The sequence below is a fragment of the Chrysoperla carnea genome, chromosome 1 (genome assembly GCF_905475395.1).
Source record: "Chrysoperla carnea chromosome 1, inChrCarn1.1, whole genome shotgun sequence".
In the NCBI taxonomy this organism is placed as follows: Eukaryota; Metazoa; Arthropoda; class Insecta; order Neuroptera; family Chrysopidae; genus Chrysoperla; species Chrysoperla carnea.
The window spans coordinates 111,423,056-111,446,021 of record NC_058337.1 but is presented as its reverse complement, the minus strand read 5'-3'; the positions used below and the strand labels follow the sequence as shown (position 1 = coordinate 111,446,021).

The 22,966-nt window shown below is 27.9% G+C and overlaps 2 protein-coding genes across 2 annotated transcripts in view; one reads left to right on the top strand and one right to left on the bottom strand.

Moving 5' to 3' along the window:
• The window catches only part of LOC123305978 (A disintegrin and metalloproteinase with thrombospondin motifs 9-like), a 165,989-nt gene extending 147,348 nt beyond the window's left edge, over positions 1-18,641 (bottom strand). The window contains exon 1 of the mRNA XM_044887822.1: positions 18,318-18,641. Within this exon, the coding sequence (XP_044743757.1) occupies positions 18,318-18,438 (121 nt within the window). The 5' untranslated portion in view covers positions 18,439-18,641. The remainder of the gene's footprint in view (positions 1-18,317) is intronic.
• A 1,950-nt stretch (positions 18,642-20,591) lies between these two features.
• LOC123305998 (trypsin-7-like) lies at positions 20,592-22,530 on the top strand. Its single transcript, XM_044887859.1, has 7 exons — positions 20,592-20,678; positions 20,747-20,811; positions 20,878-20,969; positions 21,325-21,454; positions 21,524-21,637; positions 21,776-21,919; positions 22,340-22,530. Exons 1-7 carry the CDS (start codon positions 20,630-20,632, stop codon positions 22,487-22,489), a joined length of 744 nt encoding a protein of 247 aa, XP_044743794.1. The 5' UTR covers positions 20,592-20,629; the 3' UTR covers positions 22,490-22,530.
• Positions 22,531-22,966: the final 436 nt, after the last annotated feature.

The window sequence follows — 22,966 nt, the reverse complement described above, 5'->3', positions numbered from 1 at the left end:
TATTCATTATATTTCTTTATTCAAGTATTGGAATTAACAGTTTTTAGTTAAAGCAAAAAAAATTACAATAAACCTATTAACATTAATATTTGCATTGTAAAAAATGCATCAGATAAGAGCTTCATAAACTAAGCGTATTTTAGTCTAGTAAGCGCATCTAGTATACAGAGAGGAACGCTTAAAATTCCTAATTAAATAAAGAGGAAGAAACTCGCTAAAGAGGTCATACGTGCAACATATGATGATACCTACAAATTGCATCAAACGATATTTAAATTGGCAATAAAATGATCACAGGCTTGTTAATCAATTTTTTATAGAAGTCGTAAATGTCGATACTAAACCTATATTTATAATAATTTATTGAATGGGAGAAAAATGACGGATTATTCTGGCAATTAAATGTTATGTATTATCGTTTGGAATACTTTTCTATAATTTCAAGTTAAAACATATGCAACTTTAATCTTTGGATAATAAAACTAATTGTAAAAATCGTAAAAGATTTTACACCAATTAAATATGTTAAGATTTTACACCACGTAAAGATATTTTCAGCTAAACTCGTTGAAAATAATTAAAAGAGTATTCTGAATTGAAAGTCTGGTAAAATGAATTTTTGGTAATTTTTTTAGAAACCCTTACATACTGTGTCCGGCTATTTTATTGCTGCAAATGTTGAAAAACAGACAAGTAAATCAAATTTTTTGTATGCAGTTAAATTTTATAGCGTTTTTGGGTTATTTGTGGAATTTTTAAATCATACAAATATAGAAGTAATATGTGCAGAAGCTAATTCAAATATAAAAATATTTACACTAATAAAGTTTTATGGTCAGTATTTTAAATTTATTATTCAATTATTTTTGTTAGAATAAGAACAATAAAAACTGTAAATTTTAACCTATGATATGCATTTCCTAGTTAAAGAATGTTATTAAACATTGAATCATTAACACAAAAAATTTCTGGATCACTGCACAGTATTTTGCGTTGACATCGCGAGAATTTAATTAAAAAAAAAAGTGTTACAGGCGTAATTTTGTTTGTTTATTCGTTTAATCGGTCTTTTTGAAACGTCCAGCGCTGTGACCATGCCATTCCTTTCAATAGTTCGTAAATGTCTAGGTAATGTTTAAAATCGCACCCATTGATGAAATTGAAGGGAGGAACAAATCGTTTCTAGAGTCACAAGTTCACAATTTGTTTTCTGGAGAAAAAAAAATCGTGGATTAGTAAAAAACAAACTTAAGCAAACTATTAGTAAGAAGCAAAAATAATATTACACACTATAATGAGAAATTATTTAAAAAAGTCATAAAAAATTATATAAAAAGTAAAAATAATAAATAATAACAGAATTATGAACTAACATCTTCTAGTCACTAATGTTTGCCATAATAATAAAAATAAAAATATTTTTAAATTATTATAAACTTGACCTCTTTTATCAATAAATAATTAAAATAATGTAATAATATATTCACTGTCACTGTCTCACACTGTATAATAAATAATTTTATTTTTAAATATTTTATTTTAAACCATTTGCAAGTCATATACGTCTGATTAAATAATACAAAAAAAATAGCCGAAATTGTTTTATTTGGTGGGTACAAAAAATGAGACATGAAACATGTGAAGCTTCTTTCTGCAAATTTAGAGGAGAATATACTTAACATGGAATGTCAACGATAAATCATAAGTTTTAATAAACCCAGGTAAACCAAAGTTTGACCCCCTTTGTTTGAAACCCTTTTGGAGGCTACTATTACTTTTCGAAGTATCTTGAAGAAAAGTAACTATCATAAGCATTATGCAATTTAAATACAATAAATAAGCACTTGTAACATTTGCGATTTTAATAACATAAAAAATTTTTGCCCATAGAATTAATACCTTCACGAACCCGATTCTCTTATAGTTTCAATTTCAAGAATAAAATCTTAGAATTTAGCACGCTTCTACTCTCAACTAGTTGAATTGAATGTTACAAATGTTTTCTTGCCATCATATTCGACCCTTCAGTTATTCAAAAGATTACATCAGCTGTTCCAATTTTTGTTCCTATCAGTATAAATTCAATAAATAATTTTAATACTTTTTTATTAAAATATTAAAACTTATTTCAATTTTATACATTATTCAAATAAATACATCTTCACTTTATTTTAAATGTAAGAGACGACCTTGTGTAGTAGTAGTCCAAAAAAATAAAAAACATAAGACGACAAATTTTTTTTAATTGATAAAATTAGAGATGGATCTTTGTGTGAGTAAAGTATTTTGTCATCTTGTACATTTAATCATTTTATATGTTTGATTTAATTTATGGCCATGTAAAATTTAATTGAATATTTGATATTGAAATAAAATTTTTATTATAAAATATAACGATTTAAAAAAAAAAGTTAATTTTATGATACATATCACCAACGTTATCCCTGTAAATAAGAAATGACCTAAATTCTAGTACAGCGAAATTCTCTCTTTAGTCTCGATTGCGATATGAACTTAATTATGCAAGTGCTCGTTTTTTATAGTTTATTATCTTGAAATATTAATAGCATTCTTAATAAGGCAATGATATTATGGTTATGGTGTCCAAAATTCTATTTTGGACTGATTTCTGATTCTGATTCTGATTTTAAGTAACTTCTGATTACTTTTCACAGATGGCTTTTAACAACTAGGTCAATTTTTAAAGCTTGATAATTTATAGCGAATGGAATATAGTTCTACCGTTTCTATCGAGTGTCACGACATCTCTTGATTTGATTTTTTTATTTTACCCGCGAGAAAACTACCTACAAGCTATAATGGCTTTAAGCACTTAAAAACCTTCTTCCAAGAAAGCTAAATTATTGAAAGTCATATTGAAATACAATTTAAAGTACAGTTTCCTATTATGCTTAATTTAAAGAGTTTTTTATCTACAAAATTCTTGTAAGTAGGGTATATCTGATCCGTGCGGCTCGCGGTAAGGGTATTTTTCAAACACTTTGAATGGCCACACAAGCGTCTGACGGATATCCGTTTTTTTAATATTCAAATAGAAGAATAATTGAATAATAATAAGAAAATTTAAGTAATATTTTGTCAAACATCTGCGTTAGAATTTCTTTGAGACGGAGTGTTAACAATCTATATAAAATAGGAAATATTGAGTTTATGAAAATAATGACTGATTATTACATAATTTACGTTGCTCGTTCATCCGTATGATTTAGAGGAGGTTTGACACATGAATAAGATAATTTTATAACAATGTTCAATATTATCGAAGATTTATTGAAATTATTTTAAATGGATATTTTTCAAAACACTTACAATACAAATATTTTGTTTTCAATTGAATAAAATATATAATAATCGATCGCTTAAAACCGTTACAATTGATTGAACTTTTAGAGCAAAATAACATAAAATAAATCATATTTTATAGAATTTTTAGTATTTATGGAATTTAAAATAAAAACACTTCATTTTTATCACTATAGAAATATTATTTTATTACCTATAATATTTTTGATTAGACGGAATGATGACGGAATTTTTTCTGTAGGTAAGTTATTAGAGGAAGTTTTATGCCGGATATGGAAGATCTTTGCTGGTCATTGATAGAATACATTAAAACATGTTCCGCTTACACACCGACAAAAAGTCACCTTTTATTGAACTCTATTAATGGAAAATATTTAATTATCTATATGTTAATTATTATTTAAACTTTAAAAATTTGTAATAATGGAAATTAAAAAAACATTTGTTTATAATATGAATAATTTATATCGAGTGTTTATAAAAAATATTTATTGAGGTACAATACGTGCAACTTCAAAAAAAAAGCTTCAGCCATCTCGAAATTAAGAATTAATATCATTAGAATAAAATTATAATAGAAAGATGTAATAGATTTTTAATTGCCCTTTAGATGATTAATTTCGATCTTCTCTATATCTCTATATCTCTATATATATTATAAATGCGAAAGTAAGCATGTTTGTTTGTTTGTTACGCTTTCACGCTGAAATGAGCGAATAGTTTTTAATGAAACTGTACAGCAACATAGCTCATACTTCAGAATAACACATGAGATATAATTTATAATGATATATTAATAAAAATTAAAAAAAAAAATTTTAAATTAATTTAATTTGATATTAGATACCATAATAAGATAATTGTAGATTTCTGTAAAAACAGTCAATATAAAATATTTCACGGCCATCTTCTCTGATATACTCAATGAATAATTACGACTATTATACATTTAAAAAATAGAAAACCGTACATATATTTTAGGTTTGTAAAACAATCCTTACCACTATATCGAGTGTTACAGAAAGAGGATAAGCGAGAGCAGTCTTTATCAATCTTTACTTTTAAACCCAGCGAAGCGGGTGGGTATCACTCTAGTATATATATATTTATAAGTTTGGTAAAAAAATGTCACATTATTGGAAATAAGTTTTCATTTATGAAAAAAAATTGATTGACAATGCAAAAAGTAATTTAATGTCAAGTGTGCAAATATGGTACACTTGTAATTAATCCCTCGAAATTTTTCCACCAATTTTTTAACCATTTTTTTACCTGTGCCGTTTAGTGAAAAAACTATTATCTAAATTGGCCAATCTCATTTTATATACTTTGATGTAAAAGATCAATAGAATAGTTTAGTACTGTGAGGAGGATACTACCTGCTAAATATTTTAAACAAATTTTATTACCAAACACCCGGTATATGCAAAATGCGGATGTCATCATTTATTTAAAATTTAAAAAAAAAAATAGCATTTTATTTAAGAGAAAAAAATATATTTTAACTTGATAAATTTTTATTCAAGGTTTTTTATTAGAAAACTATTTGGATATTTATAAATAGGTAAAAATAATCTTAAAATTATTTTTTTTTGTGTATATTCATTTTAGTGGTGTGTTTTTTTATTCTTAAATACTAAATTTATTTAATTTTTTTTTATATGAATTCTAAGCAACTTACTTAATAGCATCACATTGATTAAATAATTCAAACTTGTAGTCATAAATATAAAAACGTAATAAATTATTTAAAAAAATTTAATTCTTTTGTAAATATTGTAAATATTTATAAAAAAATGAAATCTTCTTTAATATACTTTTTTGTTAATTTGTTAGTTAAAATCAAATATCTAAGTAATAAAAATTTTCAAATATAGGTATAAAAAGTTACATTACAGTAAGATGTATTTCATGTATATATAAAATACATCAAGGTACACTAAGTTTAGTCCCAAGTTTGTAACGCTTAAAAATATTGATACTACGAACAAAATTACGTATAGATGTTCATCAAATCACCTAATAAGCCCATTTTCGGATGTCCGTCCGGATATTTGCCTGCGTGTCTGTCTGTCTGTCTGTCTGTGAACACGATAACTATGAAGATGAAATTTTTATAGTGTGCTCACGACATAAAATGTGAGACTGAAATCGTAAATGAGCAGCATAGTCAAATCAGGCTTGGGCCCGTAAGCTCTAACTGTAAGAGATAGAACAAAAAGATATAAAAAATGTTCCTTAGAAAAAAATAAACAACTTTTGTTTGAAACATTTTTTCGTAAACATCACTTTTTATTCGTGAGGGTGCAAATAAGGTGCAAATTATATAGTATGTATTATATGGGAATATCAGTTATATGGGGCTATCTAAGACCGAATATCTATCTTTACTTACATGACGCAAAAAAAAGAAAAAATAGTGCAATCAATATTGTCTATACATGGTATTTCAACAATTAACTCAGTCAATTTTTGTTTCATTTGTTGATAATGACCTTAAAATTAATGAATGTTCGTTTTTTTTCATCTAGAAAATAATGGAAAGATTATTAAAATTTAAAAATTGGTCATGTTGTGTGCTCTAAAAGCTAGTATTGTTGGACTTAACTATCCCTGCTAGTTTATGATCCGAGTTTTTAGCTTGTTACAAATAATTCCAAAAATGTATAACTTTGTATCTAGTTTTAATGCCAAAAACTAAAAATCAAAACTGATTGAATTGTCATAGTATCTACTGGTGGAAATAACGAAACGTAAAAATATTTCGAGATAATGTAAATAATGTAACCTTCATTTTTGTATGTTGCTATGGAATAAACAAACAAGTGTTGAACAGAAAAAATACAAATTCTTAAAATTAATTGCATTTCATTTGAACTAGAAGAGGTCGTCTGCATACCCACATGAACATCTTCATTTACTGAACTACACTTTTAAGGTCCGTAGATAATTTATTCATGTTTCATAACGACTTAGAACTTTGACTGTTATGTTATTTTCGCATAAGTAATATTATCATTCACTTCAAAAAATGCAGTGCAGTCCGCCACCAAATTAGCAACAAGTAACATAAAAGTTATTATGATTAGATAAATCATACTGATGATGACTACTTGATAGTCGAAATACGTATTTATATAATACAAAAATATTGATCTAGGAAATTGAGGCAAAAATCGAAGTTTATTTCGAAATATCCTAGAGATCTTATTTATTATCTTTGATAATATTTATAATAAATGAACTTGTTTGCTTCACTTCTTCAACTTATAGAATTTTTTCTTTTGATTTTCAAATTATAACCATTAAGGGCCACAGTAAAAGAAAAGGAAAATTATGATTATCTTTGAAATTCATAGCGAAATTTGCGGATAGTCATATTTACTTAACGTCTGTTTTTATATTATTTATAGAAATATGAAGAAAATAGATAGAGAAAGAAAAATATATTTGTGTAGGAGTGCTTAAGAACATTCAATTATTTTAAATAAATTTCACGATAGAAAGTTTGAATTCGTTATTCACAGTTGGAGTAGAAAAACCGTCTCCTGTTCTTCAAAATTCTGCCTGTATATTTTGAACAAAAATATTTTGATAAGGGTTCTGGAGCCATACAACTAAGGAAACCATATGCTTACTTATATCTGTTACCAAAATTATTGGGATAATTGTGGAGAAATTTTACCAAACATTAATTTTACTAATTGCAATCAAAATAAAATGTCCTTAATTGAGTGCAGAAATCGTCTTTTATATACGAGAAAGAAGTAGATGGTTTTTCTGTTAGGGCATGTATGAAACGAGTTTCTTCCACCTTTCGTTTTTACGAAAGATGGAGTTTTTTTTCTGCTCGATTCTCCGTACAATGGAAACTCTTACAAATTTACCTATCGTACGCAAATGATTTCTTCTTCTTACCGCAATGGCTAATTAACGCAATTGCTATTTTTCGAACGGAAAATAGTGTGGCAAGAATACTTTTAAATTTTGAATCTAATATGATCCAGTTTCTCTGCCTGCAGTTCTTTTACGACAATCTGAGAAATTTCCTCTTAGCTCCTGAAATATTTTATGAAAACTTTAACCTACTAAATCCTAGACAGTGTGATCATAATCATAGCAGCTACTGCACTTGCATTAATGTTCCGAATCTGATGTTTATTTAACATATAGATATTAATATAAGATTAATTTGAAACATGAAAAAAAAAAACTTTTTATTCAGTCAGTCAGTCACTCTGAAGTGACTTAGTGTACTATAATGGCGGTAATAAATATATTTGTTTTAAAATAATATAATGATAAGAAAAGATATTTTTTTAAATGACTATTACTAAGAAATTTATTAAGTAGATAATATCATTCTGAATAAAAAACCTTGTATTATAAGATTGAATGTCACAAATTTATTTTATAATTATGGCTAGGCATCATTATGGCTCTTATCAAACAAACGCGCGTTTCATTATTATGTAAGAGAGTACTTCGAAATTTAAGTTTTTATTACTTATTTATTCTACGTAAATTCAGTTTTGTTAATTATTCATTCGTGTTGTCTATATAATTCAGTTTATTTTCAATTAGCTGTGAACTGCCCTCTTCGTTGTCAATTCATACTTATGAGTTTTGCTGTTATGGTAGAGAAAATGGACCATTTGAGTAATTTCAGAATCAAAAATTCCTTCCATAGTCAATTTTCGACTAATAAAAGCGACAATATCTTTTCAAGGAAGATTCCATACACAAATCTTCAAATTCGTTTCTAAAGTATTTGAATGAAAAAAATTATCACAGGTATTTAAGGATGTATGTGCATGACAACAATGTGTGGTTAAAATTTCAGCATAGGTATCCATGTAAATTTTTAAGAAAAAAATCTCAAAAAAAACATATTTTGTTTTTGATAATTTTCACTTAGAATGAATGAAAACAAACTTTAAAAAATCTTTTTATAAAAAGTAAACATATTAGAAATAACATAGAAAAGAAAAATACGTATCTCCATCCATATCCATATGTACGAGCAGAGTAGGTTTAGGGTTGAAATTGTTTTTATCTTATTTCAACTTTGATGATGAATTTTGTTATAACTGCATGAATGTAGACGAAAAATAAGAATGAAATTTGTCCTTTTGCCTTGGTTTTAGAAATAGTGAAACCATAATAATTAAACAAAATTTTCGATATTTTTCAAAATTACGACAGTTATCGAAAAATTGTATAATTACTTTTCGTCTTATCTCGTCAAGTTATATAATATCACATAATTGACTATCAAATTGAAAATATATATTTTTTTTAATTTGAGCCTCCACTACCGTACGTACTTATACATCCTTAAAATTACTAAACCATTACAATACATTTGACAATTAAATTATGAAATGAAGACGATTTTTTGTACTTTTTAAAAAATATCTATATCTTCTACCATAAACTACAACAAAACCAGATTAAATTATGTTCATATTTTTCTACGAATCAAAACATTTCATAAAATTATGCTAAAATTTAACAAATTTTTTTTCAGACAATTGTCAGACAGCGCAAACTGTCCCATTCTTTATGTTACCATAAAAGTACCCATTTATTTGTTAAATTAATATCGCTTACAATCAGTAATATTTTAATCTCAAGTTGGCTTCAGGTCAATTAAAAACTATTAATTAATCTATTATACAAAATATATGTTCCCAATATATTTTTAATAAAAGAATTGATGTACTAAGTTAAACGAATTGCATTTATAACTATTAGAGTTAATTAACCCCAAAAGAAACAAATTATTAGTCTTAAGCATTTCTTGTTTTTAGTTTAACTTTAATACAAAATAACTAATTGATAATTCTCATTCATTGATTACATTGATTTATTGAATGTATTAAATATAGATGAGCAATTGTTTAAGAATTATGCATGGTTGATTGGAGCCAGGCAAATAGGAAGTAAAAATCATTCATTCAATAATCATCAATTCTATTGATATTGAAATGTCTCTTCTTTGATAAAAAAAAAGTCAATACATACAAATTGAAAAAAGTAAATACTCACGGTATGGAGGTTGCACATGTTAAGTTTAATTTAATGTTTATTAAGCTTAGAAATACTGATAGAATATTCATAAAATCATCGTAATGACCCTCTTCCTTCCGCCCTGCCTTCCCGTCGATCTATTCCTGTTCTTCAGTGCGATCAATTTGTCGCCCCATTAATTATAATTATAATTGATCAGACTGCCACTGCCTGAATTCGAGCCCGCAACTTTCCAGCCAGTAGCCGACCGAGCAAAGTCGATTGTGCTTTGACTCGCACCGCCACTGAGCTGATTTATTATCTATGTATGATATATAGCATATTCCAAAAACATCTTATTCTTTGTAATTATAATGTTTGACCATTGCAAACCAACTCAATACTTAATTGGAAAAATTAACATAATTGATTCTGTCAGTTGTTATTTTTTGTTTTGATTGTCACCAGATTTGAGGAAATAATTGACGATAGATTAGAACCTAGTCTAACTTACGTAAGCGATCAAACAATTTTCACAGAACCATTTGTAATTCTTAGATTTTTGAATTGCTCAACACTGTCAGATTTTCGCCATAGTCTCTTATACCATACGAGATGCTGATCCGACCTAGAGTTGTTCGTAAGCCTGTGATTAGGCTGTTGCATAAGACCGTACCAAAAATTAAGTGCATTGGCTTAACTCTCCCTTGAACAATTACAGTATGTCATCAATTTCTTAACATATTCCACACGAAAATTTATTAAATCCCTGAGTTTGGTAGTCAGTTGGATTTACTCTTATTCAAACTGAGACTAATCCTAACATGAAAGATGAAAAATGAAAAGAAAGTCGAAAGAAAGTTTTCAAAGTTGGCCATCCCTAATGAAAAAAATACACACATGTAGACAATTGTTGTGGCATATATTTATAAATATAAAATTGAAACATATTTTATGGGAATATAAATGAAAACAGGATAAAATTACTATATACACGACAAAATAATTCGAATAAAAATATATAAAATGTCTCAAATTTTAATTAATTGCATTCCAAATAAAAAAAAAGAAATAAGATTAAGTAACAATAATTTCCCATATGTGTCCTGATTTCGAAGAATTACGTATAATGTTCTTTCTTAAAAAACATAAATAGACAGAGTGTCCTCAAAGTATAAATAAAAACCTTGTAAACATTATTTAAACTCTAATTTTGTAGAAATAGAAAACTTTTAAATAGAATAGGGATTCAAATTCTGAACAAAAATATCATTGTCTGATTTGCTATTATCTAAGAAGCAGAGAGGAGGAAAAAACTTTTCGTAAAAAATAAAACAATATCGTCTTGGATCAAGAAAAGGAAAGATGTTAATTTGCACTTGGATGATCAAAATTTTCTTGCAAAAACAGGAACTTTAAATATTTTCAAGTTTTGAATCTCTCGTATCTTCCAAACATTTATATAACTATCGATCATATCCGTCAAATGCATTTTTATTACTTAAATAGGTCCTCCTGTGTCATTTCTAGAAAAAACAGCCTACCTCGCGAAGGCATCGTTTCAAAAATATCATTTTAGGAACTTTCTCAAACTTATTGTTTGAGTATTTAATTCTCTAGAATACTTGCAAGATTTTATGGTGCCACCCGATATTTATATATATGTATTATTGGTTGAAATTCAAACCCACAACAGTAAAAAAAACAACTTTTGTTGCAATATTGTTTCTTGCTTTGACAGACGCATGACAACAATAATGCGCCATGCAATGGTATTCATTACAACAAAATAAAAATATGACCAAAAAAAAAAGTTGTTTCCTTTTATTGTTTAGCAATAACGGATGATTCGTTTTTACACAAATTAAACGACAAGAAATTATTGTGGTTTGCGGTTGGACAAAATATTTGATAAAATTAAATAGTTCATCCTTTCTGCTTTATAAAAAGGTAAACTTGCTCCATATTCGCAGTAGGCGTTTGAAATATGCAGCTAAGCAAGCTTGATAATATGAGAAAATTACCTAATAGCAAAGGCGGAAATTATTATTTCTTCATTGTGAGCATGTACCTTATTGCGATTTTCTGTACTTTTACAAGAATTTACAACAGATGACCTCATATTTAGTGCCGAGAATAGAGTGCCGAGGGTCCCGTGGATTTTCGTGGAGAAACAAAAAGGCATATAACAAACAGCAGAGAAAAATTATTTTTCGAATAACTATAAGAACAACCAGGAGAAAAGTCATCATAAATTTGTTTGTATTTCTTTCTAGCAAACCAGAATTTAGCATGGAGTTCTTATGAAAAACAGAGTATACGACGTCAAATACTATGTCCTAAATATCTCTGTTTAATTAGTAGTTTAAAAATGCGCATTTCTTGACCGCTTTTACTTTTAATTTCCCTTTTTGTCATCTTTTTTTTTGGGTATTTTCAAATTTTCGACAGTTTTTATTAAGTACAAGTGTATTTGTGCATGACGACTTTATGACGATTATATATTAATGACGATTTAGCATTCACACTTGTATTTCTCCTTACTATTTAGACTGGCCCATTTTTTTACAAATATAACTAACTGTACAATATCTCTCTATAACCCACAAAGACGAAACCACAAGATCAACCACAAAATAATATAGCATTTATAAATTTTTATCAATAAATTAACAATCTTTTTTGTCATTTTAGTTTATTAATTTCCTCGTAAAAAGTTATTGTATTCATCCCAAGAAACGAAATCGAAAAGTGCCAAGAATGTAAAAATACAAATTATTCACTGAACTATAATAAGCAAAGTTGCAGAAGTTTGTTTTTTTCTAACATTTATCATTAATATATTTTTTTTGTAACTTTATAATAATTGAATTTTTTATTTTAGGGAGGAAACACAAACTTTTAGGGAGTTAACTAGATATTTTTTATGCACTCCCACAATAGTCAAATGGGAAATTTTGCGGAGAAGAGTACGAATAACCATGATTTGATTTTCCTATCACTTCCACCATAATTGATGTATACTCAATGTCACAAAAAATGCTCATTTTAAAACATTCTAAGTGTTACTATCATAACATAACATATGATGAGTACGCTTAGAATGTTTTAAATGTGGCACTTTTTTTGACAGTGAGTGTACATACCTTTATCATAAAAAATACTCTCAATGGACAAACTTTTATTGTACAAAGAAGTAGAAAATAATTGTTTCTATAAATCACTCATACATAGCTTAATTTAAAAGCTTGAGGCACTTCAAATCATCCTTGATATGTTAAATTGTGCGCCCCCGGTTTTACAGATAGTCATGTATAAGTAGCTCATAGAAATAATTATTTTCTACTTTTTAGTATAATAAGAGCTTGCTCTTTAAAAATTATCTTTAAAGAACAAGCTCTATTATACAAAATAGAATCAAATAACATTAAAACCGTATACTTAGAATATCTTGATTAGTGTAAGTAGTACCCACAATAATTTACTTCGCCCAAAACATATTGGTGTGCTCTCCATTCCTAAAGGTCATATCCACCACGGCTTTTGTTAATAAGAAATTATTTAACAAGATTGTGGCATGAGGTGGTATATATTTTTTAACATAAATTTATGTGTTTTTAATAAACACAAAGTATAGAGATAGATATATACGCATACATTCGTATACCTATTTAAAAACACGTATAAAAAACGCACAAAGACTTGGAATATTAATATACAAAATAAAAAAACTCGTTTATTTTGTAAAAAAAAGGAACGGAAACAATAGCACACTTCAAGTTAATATATTTCATCTGATGGCCTACCTGGGCGATCTATACGATTGTTTGTTGAATAAATATTGATTCATTTACCTTTAGGTGCAGTATTATTTGTTTTTCTTTATCACTATTTCAGTATTTTTCATGAAGTCTGTTTATTTAAATTAGCCTTCTGGTTCAAATAGATAAATGCGCAAGACAGACGCCACTTGCCATAGGCAATGCACGAACTAATGAGTTCTTTTGAAGACAATCATAGATTTATGTGCAAAAAATGGAAAAAGAATTTTTCCTCTTGGTTAACACGCATATCATTACGTATGTATGTACATATTACTTTTTTCCCGTCTTTACACCCCATTACACTGTTATTTGGATTTTAGTAGGTAGCTTCTCCAAAAATATTGTCCTTAAGAATTAAATTTCGATTTTTTTTCTCAATTTTCTAGATCAAGTTTGTGTTATATAAGCACGTATTTCGAATACCATGTCGTGATTTTCATTTATTATCTGAAATAATAAACCTAAATTATAATTTTACCAAAATTTTCGGCATTTTTGACAGTTATTGTTCGCCATAGTCCAATCCAATTGTGGTTTAATTAAGCTTTGCTTAACAACTTTTTTATCTACAAATATTCTTGAAAGTGACACTTTCTCTTAGACGAGGCTCAGCAAGATTTTTCATCCCCCTCGCAGGCATGCATTTGACGAGTAAATATTTTTTTATAAGATATTTGAATATCAAACGCAAAAATTTCACATCCCCTTTAATTCAGTGTCAGAATTATCTTCTTAATAACAAAAAATTGATATCCGTCAAATTCAAGCCTGTGTGTGCAATCTGGGTGAAAGAACACGCCTGCCCAATTTAGAAATTTTGTAGATATAAAAGTTGTTATGCTTAGCATATTTATCAACGCACTTCGATTACAATGAAAAAATACTTCTTGTTCAAGTGATGACACTTTCAATAAGAAATTTTGTTGGCACTCCTTTTATATAAATTTTAATAAATTTAAGGATTGAATGACTAAAATAATAGACCTCACGTGATACCCTTCAAAGATTAGGCGTTAATTAGCTCCAAATGACAACAAATTGTGCTACTTTTAATCGAAATCTTTTACATTGTAATTTAATTCAAAAATATTGAAAATTATCTCCCACAAAAAATTTTATTGAAAAATATATTGGTACATTTAACAACTTGATCAAATTAAATGGCGTGATATATATACTCATGGGTAAAGAAACCAAATCACTTCATAAATTTTGGGGATAAAGTGCAGATATAAAATAAAATTTTCTTATTCATTTCATCTTTACACAAACATACCAGAAGCTAGACTGTCCAGCCAAGTTTCCTGGAGACAATATTGGAATTTTATAAAACAAAAAGTGTTCGTCATAAATTAGGTCAATTCTGGCTTAACACAAAATATTTCGATAACTTTGTATCAAATCGAAGGTCTTGACAATCCAATTTTTATAACACAAAAGTAATATAATTCATTAAATAGGTCTTTGTGATCAATGATTTCTTATTCGTTGTATGCGTAGTCATGGTAGGAACAATAAATTCAATGCCAGCAATTGATTAAATGTTAATGTTATAGAAAATGTCAAATTAAAATTATTGAAAAACACTAAGGAATTAAACTTAATGCATCAAAAATTGTGAAAATAAGAAATCAAATTGCACAAATATTACTTTTCAAATGTAAATTATCATAATTATTTATTTAAATTTGTGAGACAATAATATTAAATTTTCAATGTCAGTCATAAATGCAAATCATAAAATTATGTATGCATCCATACAATTCTATAATTAAAGTAGTGTATCGTTACCATGGAAACGCCTCCAATAATACTCACACATGGTGCGAATAGAGTAAGTAAATTCCGACTACCCTGTCAATATAAACGAATGCAAGATTGTTCAGAACAAAGAGGAAATTTACCTGGCTCATTTTATAAAGTTAACACAGCCATATTTTGATTTTAAAAATTATTCCCTTCCCTATATTTTCTAAGATATGTTTGTATCTTCACTGCTACAAAAATAGAAAAACTCATAAAAAGTTTCTCCTAGTTATTACTTCGAGGCACTGTTTAACAGACAGTCTATTAGAATACATTTCTCATATTTTGTAAATCTGCTTCGTCGAAAAGGTACTAATTCTACAATTTGACTCTGACCATTTATAGAATTAGTAAAATTGCCCTAGTTTTTTTGCTTTGGTCAATATATATTGCAAAAAATTTGAATGAAATTAGTGATCCGACTTTAATGTTGACTAGTATATTAAATATATAAACTTCAAAAGTGATTATCGCCTGTTTTTTTTTTCAAACCACAATAACAAAAATGCCTCCTGCTTGTCTGAATGCTTGTCTACAAGTAAAGTCATTTAATTTCAAAGGTAAGTATATAATATTATAGTGAAACATGAAACGCCCACTGGTTTTAAATATACATTATTACTTTTGTTCTTCAAGATATACAAGGTGTAACAGATAGGAGACACACTTGTGGTATTGTAAGACAGCGGAGTATAATCGTTCCGAAGATTTTATCTCACTTCAAAGAGCCACAACAGGCAAAATCGTTGCAACTATTACAGGACACTAGCTAGATGGCAAGCACGCTGAACGACTGGGTCCACCATTGCATCACGATTATTCCAGGAATGTTACAGTGGGAAGAGGAGGAATTAATGTCTTATCTTCTATGCCACTGCCTAGCTCTTGTCATACCTTTCTTTGGCGACGCCTTCACTCTGAAGTCCGTTAATGCCAAATCACTCGAGCTCTTAAACAGTTCCAAATGGTTCATGGAATAGTGGCAGAGATCTGGCCGGGGACCCACTGATTGGTATCACAGCGGATCCTATGGTCTGAGTATTTCTCATTCTAGGATAACTCTAACATAGCTTAGCCTAACAGATAGGACGGACAGTGGTTCTATTTCAATTATAATAGTTCACATTTCTAAAAACAATTATAAAATTTTGAAGAAAAAAAAATCATGATCAGCGCTGGAGTACTTTCTGCGTCTGCATATAGAAAATTCAATAAAGATAGAATCATACCTATAGGTATACCCAGTTATAGATTTAAGAAGCTGAATATTTAACATTATTTCTGTAAAACTCTGTATAGCATGTAGAACTTTTATCACACGAAGTTTTTTTATTGTTTACTTGAAGAAGGTTTGTTGCTCGTATCTTGTTAAAGAAGAAATTTATTACTTAAGATTTCAACAATATTATACAATGCTATGAAAATGATTCTAAACGTTCCGAAACGCTCTGAAACCTAAATGTTACAGATAAATTTTGCAAATAAATTGCTCTTCCTCAGTAAAAATAAGCATAGAATTTAGAAATACTAACTTTTTCATTTCAAAGTTTGGTCAAAACCATTACCAATTTTGTGGATTCATGTACGGAAACAATCAGAGTATTACGTCATCAAAAGAAATTGATCGTTAAAAAAACAGTAGAAAGTGTTTAAAAAACTATAACACTTCGTCATAACAAAAAATGCCATAAATTTTAAAAGAAGACACTTAATTGGTAATAAATATACTTACTTAAGAAGGAATGATTTACGGTTACAGGTATTTAGTCTTTCAAAAAAATAATACATAAAAAATATACCTTAAAAATGTCTTAATGTCAGCTACTTTAATTATTATTAACTCTCAGTTTTTTAGGATTTTGTACCAAATTGATACTGATAAATCTAGTCGAAATTTACACAAATTTCGACTAGATATATATTCTATATTATCCTTGACCGGTTTTACAACTAGAATTTATTTCACGCCTATTTTTCATTACTTTACTGCAAACCGTAAAGGGTCATAATACTATGGATTATACCCCAGTAAGACAGTTTTTGCTTTAACAAAAATCGTACTCAATTATTTTACTTCGATTAATGCAATTATTGCAATTGGGATTTAACGCCTTTTCTGCAATTTTCACAAGCCTATCTTTTGAGAGCAATTTGATATGCTTCAGCAACACATCCATTGATGAAAGTTGACTAAAATAATATTTTTGGATTTCGAAGAGCTTAAAACATAAAAATTAGTTGAAAATATATCAACGAACGAAAAACATTACTTCTTAAAGGCAAACATGGTAGGTACCACCATATGTTCACTTTTTTAAAAATTATTTTTAAAGATTTACGGAGGTTTAATTAAAGTAACAAATAAGAAAACCGAGTGTTTAGTAGGTAACTAATAAATTAAGCAAAAATCAATTTTGTTTATAAATTGTGGTCATTTACATCTTTAAATCATAAAACTCATGCTTGATTAACTTTTAAAAAGAAATTGTTACGAAATAAAACCTATATTAAAAAAACCATTAATATTTAACATACGTGCGATAAATATCTACAAGATTCACTTAAAAATAAAACAAAAAATTATTTATTTGTGTTTAAATAGAATCGAGGGACCACCTACAAACACAGAAAGGATTTTCGTTTAGAATTTGTTTGAAAATTTATGAATATCTCAATAAAATTAAACAAAAGTGAATTTTGATTGACATGTTTTTTAAGTCGGTAAAATTGAAGATTTACATCATACTTAATTCTAAGTATATAAACTACTTGATTTCACAATCGATATTAGAACATGATTTTGTTTTATTTGGTAATCAACAATCGATGTTAAGATGAAACATTAAAATATCGCAGCCGGAAATATGCTAGACGCTTTCCAGTCAAGCCGATAATTTTAATTTTTACAAAAACAAAAAATCGATTCGCTTTTTAAATCACAAATCTGATTTGAGAAATAAATGATTTGCAAAAAATAATTTTAAAAAGTCATCGGGAATTTTACCTTGCTTAAATCTGTTGATATATGCTTGAAACTTGATAAATTTAATCGGGGAAAATGCTTCAAAAGGAAAATGTCAGTTTTAAAGGCACACATCTTAAGCCGGAATCGAATTTGATCTAAGTTTTCAGGTTCAATTAAAATCTCAATCTCATTCATAACTGACAAACATTAGATGAATGCTTTAATTAGAAAGTTGTTCTTTATAAATACGCAAACATTTTTTGTAAAGCGAATACTTTAGACAGAATTATTAGAATTTATAGCAAAAAATCTTGCTTTTTGTGCTTTTGTTCATTCAATTTGAACAAAAACGGTCTTGGAATAAATGTATATATCTAAAAACTTACCTTTTGTTGAGTCAATATTCGTAGGAGGTATAAAAATTTTCTTCCCAACACTTTCCGTATTTTTCGATTTTAGCAGATCATCGACACTCGTTTTATGTGATATTGAGTACGATGGTGTCATTATATTACCACTAATTGTTTTTGATATTGAACTGATCACACTCGATTTCCCGGTTAATTTATGGGCACTACCACTACTATGATGTGATTTACTAAATAAACCATTTTGTACACCCGTCCATAAGAAGATTATTAATAACAATAATAAAATTATAGCTAAACCAGCTAAAATGCTTATTGCACGTTGATTTAATCGCGATGTCATTTCGTACAACAGTTTCTTCTATTTTCTTCTCTAACGAAACAGTTCAAGGAAAATAATAATTTTTTGATTTAATTCTTTTTATGTAAATTTTTACGAAACAAAATTTATCTATTGGATATATTCTCATTCAATTTGAATGTTGTCAAATTTCTATAAAAAATTTCGAAATTGTAATTAACACTCATAATTTTTTTTGTAAAAAAACACTCGAAACTGAAAAATTTTCTCGCTTATTTTTTCCACAAATTATTGAAAGGTCGTTTTGATCTTCGCCGTTTTTTGAAATCTGAAAAATAAGAAAAATATTTTATTTTCAAATCTCTATATAAGTTGAACTAATAAGAATTTTCATCTCATATTTCTCAAAAAAAGAAATATTTTTTCGGAAAATGACCATATTTTGGTACCAATTTTTATAAGATTTTACTGGAAGAATTTTCGTAGTTATAAGAGCGTTTATCAAAAACTGTTTACGTTGGTCAATGGGACAAGATATACTAATTTAGCGATACTGTCCATCGAAACTTAAAGAGTTCGCAAAATTAACTTCAACAAAAAATAATAAACGAAAATTCTACCGTAAAATCTTGGAAAAAGAGGATTTAGTTATAAGTTCTTGCGGTTTTTATGTTATGAAATGTTTTGAAAGCGCTTGTATAATGAGTCTTTTCAATGAGTCAGACATCATAAATATCATGACTCTTTCTACAAGTTGCAGTAAAATTTTTTTATCGACCAAGTACTTTTTTATAACTTTGCATTTCCACAATATTATTATAACGAGTGATTTTTGGATGAGGCCCCCAATTTAGTTTTTCCCTGGGACCTTTTCAGCTCTTATTTCGGTACTAGTACTTAATCTAGATACACAACAATTTGTGTGTTTAGATTATTATCAATGATTGATTATTAATGCCCATGAGCACTGGATCTATAATATGTAATTATTGCCGAGTCATGTGCGGAAATAAGAGTAGGTACTTGCAGACAATGATGTAATATCGTATATAAAAATAAATTCTCAGGCAGTGTTTGATTAGAGTGAATTAAGTAGGATAAATTTTATCGTAAAATTCTTAAGATCGTAGAAAACTTAACTGTTTTATCCTATGTTTGCGAGTTATACCCCAATTTTTGAACTTGAATGGCCATCGAAACTACATTTTAGATTTAAAAAAATCAAAATAAGAGACAAGAAGAAAAAATTGACTAAGAACCACATGATGTCAAGCTTGAATTAAACCACTTCAAACAGATCATCATTGACGTATATTTTTCCAAATATTATTGTTTTTTATGAATTGGGTATTAATAGATAATTTTTATAAATATAAAAATTTCTATGAGATTTGAAATATTTTAAGAAATGATAAAGAAATCATTGTTTGATAATTATAGAGTTAACGAAAGTTTATCGGTGTGTTTACCATCGAAAAGAGAATCCCTTCATTATAGTTAGATCCGTTCATTAGCTACCTTAAAAAATTTTTCTATTTTCTTCTTAAAATTTTAGATGATATTTTTGATAAAAGTGAAAAATAATTTAAAGTTCGAAAATTAGGGAAAACAATTCGTTGCCAAATCAACTGATGATGCTCAAAATCAACAACGCTAGAAATAAATCAAACCCAAATAATGCCTTTAGATAATTTAGTAAAGGTTGATTCTAAAATTTTCGTCAATTTTCGTCGACTCTAATTTGAATACTGTCGAAAATTCTATTACCCTTAAATAATTATATGTAATTTTAATTGAAAAATCACTAAATTTAGATTTAAACAATTAAGGAAAGGGCTAACTTCGTTCATATAATTAAAAATAATCCAATAAATTCCAAATTTACACCTAAATAATTGATACAATGCTTGATAACATTGAAACGTTTTATAAATATATTTAAGATAAAAAGTACATGTCGGAAAAAACGATATAAAATCTAACATTTTGGAAGAATTTTGAACAGTACTTGCAACTTAATTATACAATAATGTTTCAATTTTGTATACTTCTAATTTCATTGGCTGCGCCAATTTTAGGTATTAATAATTAGTTAAAATAATTTTCAAAAGTGTATTACTAACAATTTATATTTTTGTGTTTGTAGGGGCATCCCTTGAAGGTAGAGTTGTAGGGGGAGTAGATGCTAATTTAGGAGATGTTCCATCAATAGTAAGTATTCTTGTATTATTTGAATAAATTGATTGTTTAACTAATGAGAAAATTATTTTTTTAAAGATTTCATTAAGAAGTTATGGTGGCAGTCATAACTGTGGTGGAGTTTTAATTTCTAAAGATTACGTGTTAACAGCAGGACATTGTGCTTCTTCGTAAGAAATTTATTATTAATTTTTTTTTTTACACTATCCCCGACTTTGACATTCATATTTATAATTGCTGTGCCCTAAAAGCTATTTACTTGCAAAGCAGATTGTGAATACAGTAATTATCATTGTAAATCAATCATCTAAGTAAGGAGGCTCACATCTCCTGTAGGCTGTTGAGAGTTATGTCCCCAAAAACAATAACAATTTTACATTTTAGACAAGGCTAATATTTGCTCGAATACATCGCGGTTTTGTAAATAAGTATATTTCATGTTACGCTTAAAAAATTCAAGAAGAATATTAGTATCGAAGCTAGATTTAAAAGCCAATTATTAAAATTTTGTTTGTTTTCATATAGAGCCCAATCTATACAATATGGTGTTGTGGACATCGATCCAAACGCAAATGATAAAACAGTAATTGATGTTGCATCAAAAATTATTCACGAGAATTATTATGGCAGTGAAAATGACATTGCATTATTAAAAGTATGTAAAATATAAATTCTTTTTTATAATTCATACGAAATTAACTAATCCGATATTAAATTTTAAAAGTTGGCTGAACCAGCAGTATTTGGTGGAAATGTTCAACCAGCAGTTTTACCTGAACAAGATGAACCTGCACCAGGAGGAAGCAACGTACTTTTAGCTGGATGGGGATACACTGCTGTAAGTTAAAATATTTATGAACTTTAAATATAGTCTGAGAAATCATGAAAGCATCTTAGAATTTGTTATTATGATGTTCGAGTGATCTACGGAGTGTAAAAAAAAAATTTCATCTGAAAATCATTTATTTCCTTTCAGAGTGGTGGAATTTTACCTAAACGATTACAAAAAGTAAACATAACCATTGTGGACATTGAAGAATGCAAAAATATACATTACAACACTGTTTATAATAGTAATTTGTGCGCTGGAGTTCCAGAAGGATGGAAAGGACAATGCAATGTAAGTTTTGTTTTTGATAAATGATAACGCACATATACCTTATAAGAATTGGCTAGATTGTTTTTTGATATGTTGTTAATCAAGGAAATAAAACTGAAGAAACAGCCTAACCCAGGAAAAAACTCTTCGGCTGTAGATTGTTATGGGAGCGGGTGGAAAATGTTTGTCTGAGTGTTCTCAACAAAACCTAAAGTAGGACAGAAGTACCCTATTTCCAGACAACACATTCTCTTTATTTAAAAAAACAAATGGATTTCAAAACTGTTATTTTTCTTTGTATCCATTGAGGTATCTATTCAGAAAGTTTATAACAACAACGGAAAAAAAATTCAGCTAATTTAGTTGGGAGCCAATTCCCATAAGATTTGTACGTCGCGTCGTCCTGTTAAGCGTGAAAATTTAACTATTTATGATTTTTAGGGTGACTCTGGTGGTCCATTGACTTTGAATGGAAAAGTTGTTGGTTTGGTATCATGGTCAATTAAACCATGCACAACACCCCCATATCCAGGCGTTTACACGCGAGTTGCAAGTTTCAGAGATTGGATACGTAAAAATTCAGGTGTATAAATTTTTTAATTTAAAATAAATAAACTATAATAAGTATATGCTTTTACTGTTATTCCTCTTCGTTTCGTTGGTTGTTTTGGAAACAGATCTCAAAGTATTGAGTAAAAAATAGAACCTTCACCTTCATCATCAAAGAACCCACGATTATCTAAATCGAGGGTATTTTGTATGCAATTGTGAGAATTGTAAATAAAAATCAGACAAAAACGATGCGAATCTACTGAACTTCAAATCAAATTATAGCGTCGATACAGTCAAAACTCACCCATGTAGAATTCCAAAAGATTACCTACTTTTCTTTCTATTAGACCATGAAGCTTCAACGAGATATTTCTGGTTTAGTTTTAAATTTATCTGGTTTAATTTTAAATTTTATTAATAAAATGAGCTGACAAAAGAAAAGAGAAAAAAATAAGTAATTGAAAAAAAAATGAGTGATCTGATTTTTCCCACCTGAAATTGATAATGTTGATGAAA